The sequence below is a fragment of the Arvicanthis niloticus genome, chromosome 19 (assembly GCF_011762505.2).
Source record: "Arvicanthis niloticus isolate mArvNil1 chromosome 19, mArvNil1.pat.X, whole genome shotgun sequence".
In the NCBI taxonomy this organism is placed as follows: Eukaryota; Metazoa; Chordata; class Mammalia; order Rodentia; family Muridae; genus Arvicanthis; species Arvicanthis niloticus.
The window spans coordinates 24,961,685-24,972,490 of record NC_047676.1 but is presented as its reverse complement, the minus strand read 5'-3'; the positions used below and the strand labels follow the sequence as shown (position 1 = coordinate 24,972,490).

Below are 10,806 nucleotides of genomic sequence, written 5' to 3'. Positions count from 1 at the left end.
GGATTGGAGGACGACAAGGTGGAGGGGCAGGTGTGAGAACTGTAGACAATGTCGATTGGGCTAGATGTCCGTCACTCTCGCTGATTCGCCAATCACAGCGCAGAAGGTGCTGCGACGCGCTCCGGAGAGTTTTTCCTCCCTAGGCCCAGCTTTCTTGGGTTTGCTTCTTTAATTCCCGGGATTTCCTGTTCCGGAGGCTCGGGCAGCGCCTCTGTTGTGAAGATTGTTAGAGTAAGCAGGCTCGGCTTCGGTGGCGGCGACCCCGGGATTCTCTGTAGGTAAACGGGGGTGCTTGATGGGTGTTCGGAGAACGAGTATCGAGGGTCGGGATTTAAATAGAGTCCGGGACTGAGCGAAACGATCCTGGGAGTCCGGGCTGGGTGGCTTCGGGGCAGATCTGCGGCCAGGGCGAAAGAGCGACCCTCGGTACAGATCCCGAGATGGGATGCCTTTCATCTATTTGTGGAGCACAAGCCGTGGGCCAGGCGCCGGGCCTCCTGGGCTGTAGGGGGAGGCGAGTCCCGGAGTCTCGCACTTACCTCTCAGGCTGGCGGGAGATGCAAACCAGGCAACGTGCAATTGCTCTTCATCCAGCAGGAGGCCTGGCTGCAGCTTCAACCTGGGGAAAGCGCGGGGTTTTCAGCGACTTCTAGGCACACCTTGCAACTCTCGTGTGTCGATTGCGGGTCCTGGACAAGTAAATTGTCCAGAATCGCTCCCTCGTTTTCCCTGCTTTCAAAGAGAAATAGGCACTTCCCACGTGGGTTAAATTCATTGACTTGAATTAAACTTTGCATCCACAGTACAGTGGTACAGCATTGTCTAGCTTTTCTAACGGAGTGTGCCTTTCCGTTTTTATACTGTGGAGAGGTGTTAATTCCCCTGACTGTTGTCCACCTCTAGCTTCAGTACAGACCTTCTTGTGCTCTTGGACTCTTTACATCCTTATTTTCTTGTATTTATCACATTACAGTTTTCTTTTTATAGTGTTCGGGACATCGTATTACTGTTGTTATTATTATATAAGCGTTTGTGTATGGGGTTTTCGATCCTTGAACTCGGCAGGCTTGTGTGCCTTATTCATTTTTGAGTCTACAGAGCTTGGGACAGTGTCTCACATGTGTTGGCTCAGTAAGTGATGGAGTCAGTGAATATGTCTGCTTCCCAGTTGGTTTTGAAGATGGGTATTTGTGGGGGAGAAATTGGAAGGGACGTGTAAGCTTAGTGATTTAGAGACATACTCAGTGACGGAGAGTCAAACCTGCCTGCTGTTTACTTTGTGCAGAGGCTGTGGAGGAATGATTGAATGAACCCATGATTTCAAGGATCTAGTCACATGCTGGAGGAGTTCAACATGGCTACACGTGACTGTCACATACGGCAGATTCTGGTAAGTTCCATGAAAGAAGTGACTTATACACTAAGCAATAGCAACCTAGAAGGAATGAGCCTGAGTTCCCAGAGGAAGTCAGGAGTTCTTCACAAGAAGAGTTTGGTGGATGGGTAGGAATTCATTGGACAGGGGAGCGTGGAAGCAAAGACGTTTCATGATAGTGCTTGGTATATTAACTGGCTCAGAAATATAGGCTGACAGGGGCTTTGTGGAGAAGGGAATAAGATGATCAGCCCGGGGGAGGTTGGATTTAGGTTCTGTAGAACCTCAAATACCAAGCATGGTGTTTGTACTCAATTCTGTTGGCTGTGGACAGCCTGTGATACCAGGAGTAGCTCTTTGAGTCCCAAGTTTACTCATGAGAGTGTTGGAATGAGGAGCGGTCATTCATCCTATTGTTTGGTAGCTGTTGTTTTATTAAGCAGTGATTGATAGAGCTCAAGTATTTGTATTTTTTCTTTTTTTTTTTTTTTTTACTTTGCTAGTTTGATAGAGACAAACATTTTTAAAAATTTTATTTTTGTGTCTGTGTGTCTGCATGTTTATATGTTGTGTGTGTATTAGTTCAGGGTTCTCTAGAGTTAAAGAACTTACAGAATGAATCTACATGTGTAGAAAGGGGATTTATTAGAATGACTTGCGGGCAGTGGCTGGCTATGCCTGGAAAGTCACAGGAGACACATATTAGATATCCTGCCTGTCACATATTTACATTATGATTCATAACAGTAGCACAGTTATAGCTATGAGGTAGCAATGAAATAACCGTATGGCTGGAGGTCACCAGAACGTGAGGAACTGTCTGAAAGGGTCACAGCAATAGGAAGGTTGAGAACCACTGGTCCACATATTTGTAAGTATACTTGTGTGCAGGTACCTCCAGAGGCTAGAAGAGGGCATTGGGTCACCTGACAGTTGTGAACCACCCATCGTGGGTTCTGGAAACTGAACTCTGCAAGAGCAGCAAGCACTCCTCACTGCTGAGCCATTCTCTAGTCCCTAGAAAGATGTTTCTACATTAAAGCTTGAGCCTTGGCTGTCCTAGGATTCTAGCTCTGTAGACCAGGCTGGCTTTGAACTCACAGAGATCTGCTTGTCTCTGCCTCCCCAGTACTGGGATAGCCCAATATTTGTGTGTTCGTGTGTGTGTGTGTGTGTGTGTGTGTGTTAAGAGCACTCTGTGGGAGTTCATATATGTTTATAATGTTCTGTGGGAAGAGCTGAGAATGAAAGTAAAGAATAGTAGCTGTTGTGTTAAGTCAGGTCCTGGCTGTGTTTGAATTTGAATTCAGTTTTCCCAGGGATTTTTATGTTGGCTTTATGCCTACTTTATATTACAGTGAAGGGAAGTTTGTCTGTGGAGGATGGAGGAAGTCTTTCCTTCAGTCTTTTACTAAACCAGAGACGGGAGGTGGCTGTGCTTTTGGTCAGTTTAGCAATGGATAGCTGTAGGTTAGCACAGCTGCCCAACTAATAAGGACGGCAGGCAGTTTGCTTGCAAAACCGACAGCAGCTCAGTATGCTCCTGATTTTGTTAATAGGCTAAGCACACTTGAAGATTTAAAATTACTGATAAAGTGATTGTAAACAAAACCAACAAACCCCTCCTTTTTAGCACTGGCAGTTTTGGAAACGTGTTTAAACTTTTTCTGTCTTGTAGAACGTATATCGTGAATGGAAGATGTAGCTTAACTACAGGACACATCGCAATGCAAGGCAATACGTGGTAAGTGCTATGCTGGAAATGGCAGTTTCAAGAGACTAGAGAAGAAGGGGTAGGTAGTGGGCTAGAGAGGGTGGAAAAGTTTCAGATTCAGGGGAAAGGCAGGAACTGTGTTCATTCTGTTATCTATGGTCATAACTTGTTAAGAGATTTGTGTGTACAGCTAGGAACCAGACTAGAAGAGTCAAGGAAACCATCCTAGAGGCCTCCCCGGTCGAGCTTGCAGTTCTTGGTGGCACGTAGGCATTGAAGGTAGACTTACATAGTTATTGGTGGACTGTAATGCTTGAGGACCTGCCAAGAAGCCTCAGAGAGTATTGTAAGAGCAGGCAATCTAAGGAAGGTTCTCTAAGTTAGAGATCTTATACAGTGAATCTCTTTCATTTCATAAGAAGACTTTGTTAGAATAGCTTACAGACTATTTTTTTTTCTAGCTAAATGTGATGGTTTGTATATGCCTGGCCCAGGGAATGGCACTATTTGGAAGTATGGCCTTGTTGGAGTAGGTGTGTCACTGTGAGTGTGGGCTTAAGACCCTCATCCTAGCTGCCTGGAAGCCAGTATTCTGCTAGCAGCCTTCAGAGGAAGATGTAGACCTCTCAGCTCCTCCTATACCATGCCTGCCTGGACTAGGCTGTTGTTTTCTGTTGATTTTAGTCACAGGACACGGTGGTACTAAGAGACACCCTAAGGGATCTCCTTGTACTCCTGACATAATCCTTACCTCCATTGTGGAGAGGCCATCCAATTTCCCCATGGTAACCTGGATCTGTCACCCCTCCCAACACTGTTGTTCCTTTCTTAGCCTGCTGCTGTAAGACCCTGACCCTCGGTCAGTGGTACTTACTCTGAGAAACCCCTGAGTGAGACAAGGAGATGCAGATCGATGCAGAAGCAAGAGGTTTATTTTCCAGGGTTGACCTTCAATTAGTCCCTCAAGGCGAGTGACTAGAAGGCAATCCCGAATGGCTATTATAAGCAGTTTTTATACTTTTTAGGGGCACAGGTTACATCAGCAAGGTTACAGTTCAAACTTACTAGCTAAGCATATTGACCTTTAAATCTGTTGGCTAGCAAGCATGGGCAGATCATGATTCGAATTTGAACTCTATCTGGGACTTTCCAGAGGGTCAGGTGACTATCAGCCAGTACATTATGCTGTTACTCAAATGTTCCTGTGGGTAGAGAATGGAACTTGGCCTAGTCTTGACTCCAGGCGGGAGGGGGAAGCTGTAGGGGGGCAGTGTGAGATTGGCAAAAGCCCTTAGGGTCCTTCACTATGTTTGTTTAAAATGCTCTAAATGGGAGTTAGCCAGAGAACAAAGTCTATGATGGGCATTTCTGAGATGTCCTTTGTCAATGCTGTTAATCTGAATCTCTTCACCTTGGCCTCAGACAGACTCTTCAGACAAGGGCAAAAAGTAGCCACATTCTTCACCAAAATACCAGAAAAACAGTCTCTAGGCCCCATATTGAAATTCTCCACTGAAACCTCTTGGGCCAGGTCTGCACAATTCAAATCGCCCTCAGTAAAAGTCTTTCATATTCCTACTAGGATAGCCCATTAAGCCCCAGTTAAAGCATTCTACTGCTTTCCAAATCTAAAGTCCCCAAATCCACATTCTTCCAAACAAAAGCATGGTCAGGCTGATCACAACAATACCCTAGTCCATCATACCAACTTCTGTCTTAGTTAGGGTTTTACCACTGTGAACAGACACCATGACCAAGGCAACTCTCATAAGGACAACATTTAATTTGGGTTGGCGTACAGGTTCAGAGGTTCAGTCCACTATCATCAAGGTGGGAACATGGCAGTGTCCAGGCAGGCATGGTGCAGGAGAAGCTGAGAGTTCTACATCTTCATCTGAAGACTGCTAGCAGAATACTGGCTTCCAGGCAGTAGGACTAGGGTATTAAAGCCCACGTCCACAATGATACACTTTCTCCACCAAGGTCACACCTACTCCAATAAGGCCACACCACCTAATAGTGCCACTCCCTGGGCCAAGCATATACAAACTGTCACACTAACCCAACAAGGGCTGGCTGTGTATGGCTGTGAAGGTCCAACAATTCTGTAGTTGCTTAGTCCATGAGGCTGAATGTCTTAGCTGGAAGCTGATAAAGTAGACTCCAGTAAAGGAATGGATGCACTAGCAAGGCAAGAGCAAGCAGGTAAAGAGGAAAAGCTTCCTTTTCTCATGTCCTTTATATTTGGGCTTCCAGCAAGGAGGTGTGGCCCAGGTTAGATACAGATAGATTAAAGATGTATCATCCTGCCTCAGAGATCTGGATCAGAAGTATATTCTCCTACTTCAGAGTAAGCAAAAATTCCCTCAGTTGTGGCTTCCATTTTTGGGTTTTAGTTTCAGATTAGTCAAGTTGACAGTGAAGAATAGTCATTACCGAAGTTTTATGTGTGATGATGGGGTTGTTGAAAACTCAGAAAGAATATTACTATAGCTAGTTAAGGGAGCACTTATTAAGTATTATTAAAGTATTTGCAAAGAAAATGGTAGGAATTTTTTATTTTGGGAGGCAGAGTCAGGCAGATCTCTGAGTTCCAGACCAATCTGTGCCATAACACGTTCCAGGGAGCCCAGGGTTGCAGAATGATACCATATCTCAAAAAACAAAACAAAAAATCAAACCAGAGCCGAAAACCAAACCCAGAGCCTTTTTATTAAGATATAGGGACACATACATTATGCTAGTTTTGAGATAAGGTTTTAGTTAAATGAGGTAAGGGAGAAAAAGCTTTCAGGACGATTCCCTGGTAAGTGTGTATGTCTTGATACCCAACAAATGCTATTTATTGGAAAGAGAATTGAGCGTTCCTGCTTTTCAGTACCTGTAGAAATCAAGGTCCTGGCACTGACCCTGTTTACACACTGAAGGAGGACTCTAGACTTTTGTCAGGGTGCTAGCATGGACAGTTTTCAGCTTCACTTTCATGGTGAAGATTCTTGTCTTGATGTTCAGGTGGCTTTCTTGCTGTATCCTTTGTCACTGGGTAGAGACCAGGTTTTCTTCTGTCTTCACAAGGGCACTAATCCCATCATTAGATTGCCGCTGTTTTAGTGACTCTCTGTTGCTGTGAAGAGACACGAGAAATAAGGCAATATTTGTACTAAAGCATCTGATTGGAAGTAGTCCCATGGCAGGAAGCATGGTGGCAGGCAAGCAGGCAGGGAGGGAGACATTGGGCTTAGGGCTTACATCCTGAACTACATGAAGTCAGGCAAGGAGGGAGGGAGGGAAGGAGAGAGACAAGACAGAGTGACAGGGCCTGGGCCTGGTGTGGGCTTTTGAAACCGCAAAGCTGCCCTACAGTGACACAGCAACTCCAACAGGTTTTAATCCTTCTTAGTAAGTTCTGCTCACTGGGGACCACACATTCTGATATGTGAACGTATGGGGGCTTTCCTCATTCTAACCAGCTCACTCACGACTCACGGTAATAGCACCCTCGATTACTTTAATCCTAATCACTTCCTCAAGCTCCATCCTCCATGTATCACCACAGGAATATAAGGATTTTGAGGAAACAAAAACTTTTAGTCCATACCGTCATTTTCAGGAAGTTTGACTGTGAAGAAGACGAGGCAGTGAAAAGTTGAGGGAGAACTGGAGGCCAAGGCAAGCATTGTATGTTGAATAGACTGGACATCTAAATGCTGATGTGAAGGGTTGGGTAGTAGGCAAAGGTTGGGAGATGGCAGACGGAGAGTGGTCCCCTAGTCCCAAACACGGATTTGGAGATGGAGCCCTGGTGCTTCCAGCAAGATAAGCTTTGCTAGGAGCAGGGGATTGGGGATGGGGTTGGATGCAGACGAGTTGGGTGAGTTTGGTGAGTTGGTACAGCATGTGTTCTGATGGGGTTGATGTCTCTGCATGATAGAAGAGTTATTGTAAGCAGTGAGGAGGGGCTGAGATTCGAGGAAGGATGCCCAGAGACGGCACCCAGCATCTGAGCTGGCCCAGAAAGTAACCTGGCTGCTGGAGATGCCAGGGATGTGTGGGCACCAGCTTGCCCGATCTGCAGTCCTGTTTTCAACCTGCCCTTCAGGCAGTGAAATGTTGGCTCCTTCTACGTCTGAGGCATTGCCTGGTGCCCACTGAAGCAGAGTGGGTCAGAGCTGTAAGGGTTGTTTTAACAAATGAGCTCTCAAGACGCTGGATGGCGAGGAGGGGGAGCAGGGACCGCTGTCTGGTCCAAGGGATTGGCTGTAGTGGGCCATGTGGAACAGATGGGAAAGAACACCTATAAAGATTTTAGGAAAAAAAATCTTTTTGAATGGGTTGACTAGTTTGGTGCTGCTGATTAAGTGCGCAGGGGCTCAGCAGGATAGTTAGGTATTTAGGAAACCTGTTTGCGTAGTGTTTGTGCAGTGATGTGTGTGTGTGTATCACATGCGCAGATACTTGTAGAAGCTAGAGGATGGCCTCTGTCATTTTCTTCTTAGACACTACCCACTTTACTTTTGAGACAGGATCTCTTACTGTATGACTGGACAGTGAGTCCCAGGAATCCTCCTGTCTCTGCCCTCTCGGCTCTGGGATTATAAGTACATCCATCATGTTTGGTGTTTTGATATGCGTTATGTGTTCTGGGGCTCGAACTTGGGTCCTCATGAGGTTTTTAAAAATTTACTTTAAAATATACATGTATAGTCCGTGAGCATTCGCATGTGCGCTTGAGTGAGTGTGTGTGTCTATGTAAGGACAGCTTGAAGGATTCACTTCCCTCCACACTGTGGGTCTTGGTGAGTCCCATATTTTGATTTCTCCTTTTCCTTTCTCTAAAAAAGTCATAGAATGTCGTACCACCCAGGACGCGGGTGTCCCCGGGGACGAGGAGGACATGGAGGACATGGAGCCAGACCCTCAGCACCAGCTTTCAGGCCCCAAAATCTGAGACTTCTTCATCCTCAGCAGCCGTCTGCGCAATATCAATACGAGCCTCCGAGCGCCCCGTCTTCTTCGTACTCAAACTCTCAAGCCCCCAACTTTATGCCCCCACGACCGGACTATGTTCCCTACCCTCCGCCAGCAGCACCGGCAGCACAAGGCCCCCTCCCACCCTGCCCAGTCAGGCCCCCTTACCCCAACCACCAGATGAGACACCCTTTCCCAGTGCCTCCCTGTTTTCCACCCATGCCCCCTCCAATGCCTTGTCCCAATAATCCCCCAGTCTCTGGAACACCTCCTGGACAGGGCACTTTTCCCTTCATGGTACCTCCTCCTTCTGTGTCCCACCCTCCTCCCCCTCCCGTCATGCCACAGCAGGTTAATTATCAGTACCCTCCTGGATACTCACACAGTTTCCCACCTCCCAATTTCAACAATTACCAGAGCAACTCCAGTTCTTTCCCACCCAGTGCTAATAACAGCAGCACTCCTCATTTTAGACACCTCCCTCCATACTCACTCCCGAAGGCTCAGAGTGAGAGAAGGTCCCCAGAAAGGCTTAAACACTATGACGACCACAGGCATCGAGATCACAGCCATGGGCGAGGTGAGAGGCATCGGTCCCTGGAGCGCAGGGAGCGTGGCCGCAGCCCTGAAAGGAGAAGACCCGATAGTCGCTACCGCTCAGAATATGATCGGGGTAGAACGCCGCCGCCTCGCCACCGCAGCTATGAAAGGAGCAGGTAAGCCCACATGTAAAGTTCCCTCATGAAGCTGCAGAGGCTCAGGCCAGTTTCTGTCTGCAGACCAACACAAACTTGTGCACTTTTCCCTCTCTGGTTTTCATGAGACAGGGTTTCTCTGTATAGCCGAGGTTGTCCTGGAACTCACTCTGTAGACCAGACTGGCCTCGAACTCAGAGATTCTTCTACATCTGCTTTTCTATTGCTGGGATTGGAGACGTGCCACACCGCTGTCTGGCATGCACTTGATTTTTAATTAAAAAAAAAAAATGATGGTTTAGGCTTTTTACAAGGAAGACTGACAAGTAAATGGGTTGTAAAGAAAAAAGGATGGTTTAGGAAAGCGTTCCAAAATGTCCGGTGTAGACCAGTGTGTCCGGTGTAGATCAGTGTGTCCGGTGTAGACCAGTGTTTCTGGTGTAGATCAGTGTGGTCTTTTCCTCTTTGTGACACTGTTGTGCATTAATGATGATCACACGATGTGAAAGATTTCATTGTTTTAAATCACTAGGGCTTTAATTTTGCTCGTGGTCACCTTTGGGTTGTGACACTGTGTTCTTTACAAACGGGTGATGTGCGTGCATCACCGACTGGACGCAGAGCTGCTCGGTGAGCGCTTGAAACACCGTTGCCTTTAAAGAGAGGCAAGGCTACTTATTCAAGTTATGGTCCCCAAATAGCTTTAGCCTGTTTTTCCTGCGCTGAAATGTTCCCATGGAGGAAAGTTGTATTTGAAAAATACTGTTTAGTTGTAGATTCATGTTTTTTTTTTTTCCAGAACCAAATTTTTCTAAATAAAAAAAAAAACACAAAAAACTTTAAAGGATGCAATCTGTCCCAGTTTTACTTCTGCTGTGATTAAAAAAAAAAAAAGTTTAAAGAAACAGTTTAGGGGAGAAGGGTTTATTTCAGCCTCTGATTCCAAGTTACAGTCCATCACTGTGGGAATACAAGGCAGGAACTTGAAACAGCTAGTCACATCACATCCATAGTCAGAGCAGAGACAACAGAATGCTTACAGGCTTGCTTGTTTGTGCCCCAAATATAATTAAATAGCAACTGCAAGATTGTTTCAAGGCAAACTTTCCAGAAAGAATAATACGGACTTGTTACCATGAAAGATGAAGACTGTTCTAAAGAGTGGGAAAGGAGCTTAGGTGTAGTTCGGCAGGGTGGCAGCATCATGCCATTGACTTTGCTGGCTAAGCAGAGCCACCACACAGTTGCTCCCAGGTTACTCTGCTCATGGTAAAGGTGTACCTGTCACAGCTGTACACCATAGCCGGCCTAAGGAGTAACAAAGTTTTTAAGAAAGGATCTTAGGGAACTTGCATACAAATAACACACACACACACACACACACACACACACACACACACTACGGGTGATATTACCCAGGTCAGCTTTCCACCCATCCCTGGTTCTCCATGACTAATAGCTGCTGAATTCGCCTGATTTGATTTTACCCTTTGGACATTTCTTGGATATAAGTAGGGGAGTAGGTGCTATTTTTGAGTTCAGGTATTTTAGATTTATTCTTCTTGTTGACCCCTAGACTGAAAAATCAAGATGTTATATCCTGCTCAGAAAGTTTTGGAATTTGAAGTGTTTCAGATTTTCAAATTAGGGGATAACCCAGGCTTTTATAAAGTTGATAAATATTCTAAGCTTGAAAACTCCAAATAAGGGGCGGTCGGTCAGCTATCTTCTTCAGTTGGGTGTATCTTCTTCCCTCAGATTGGTGGCTCTGATGCAGACACACTGGATGCTGATTGCTGCTATTCTGGGTCTTTACTGCATCTGTCAGATAAACTCAAGCTGTTACTATATTATAGGTTTATACTGAAAGCTTTCTCAGTTTCTCTCTCACTTGAGGTAAATCTGTCTATTTGGGGCTCTTTTCTAGAGGAAAGTAGCACCCACATGCTGAAGTCCCTGTGTGACTGAGCGAGCGCTCACAGCCGCAGCTCCGGCCCCTCTCCATAAGGCCCAGGGCGCTTGTATCATACTGCTTGTTCTCATCTTTGCTATAA

General features: G+C 45.9%; 1 protein-coding gene across 3 annotated transcripts in view; it reads left to right on the top strand.

Annotated features, from left to right (window-relative positions):
* Nucleotides 1-116: 116 nt before the first annotated feature.
* Drosha (drosha ribonuclease III) overlaps nt 117-10,806 on the top strand; it is a 111,505-nt gene continuing 100,815 nt past the window's right edge. Inside the window, exons 1-4 of one of the 3 annotated variants that reach the window (XM_034523417.2) lie at nt 117-274; nt 1,286-1,390; nt 3,054-3,119; nt 7,931-8,773. In XM_034523417.2, the coding sequence (XP_034379308.1) occupies nt 3,103-3,119; nt 7,931-8,773 (860 nt within the window). In that variant the 5' untranslated portion in view covers nt 117-274; nt 1,286-1,390; nt 3,054-3,102. Of the gene's footprint in view, nt 279-1,285; nt 1,391-3,053; nt 3,120-7,930; nt 8,774-10,806 lie in introns of all 3 variants that reach the window. The other 2 variants (XM_034523418.2, XM_076916408.1) reach the window with 2 other exon arrangements.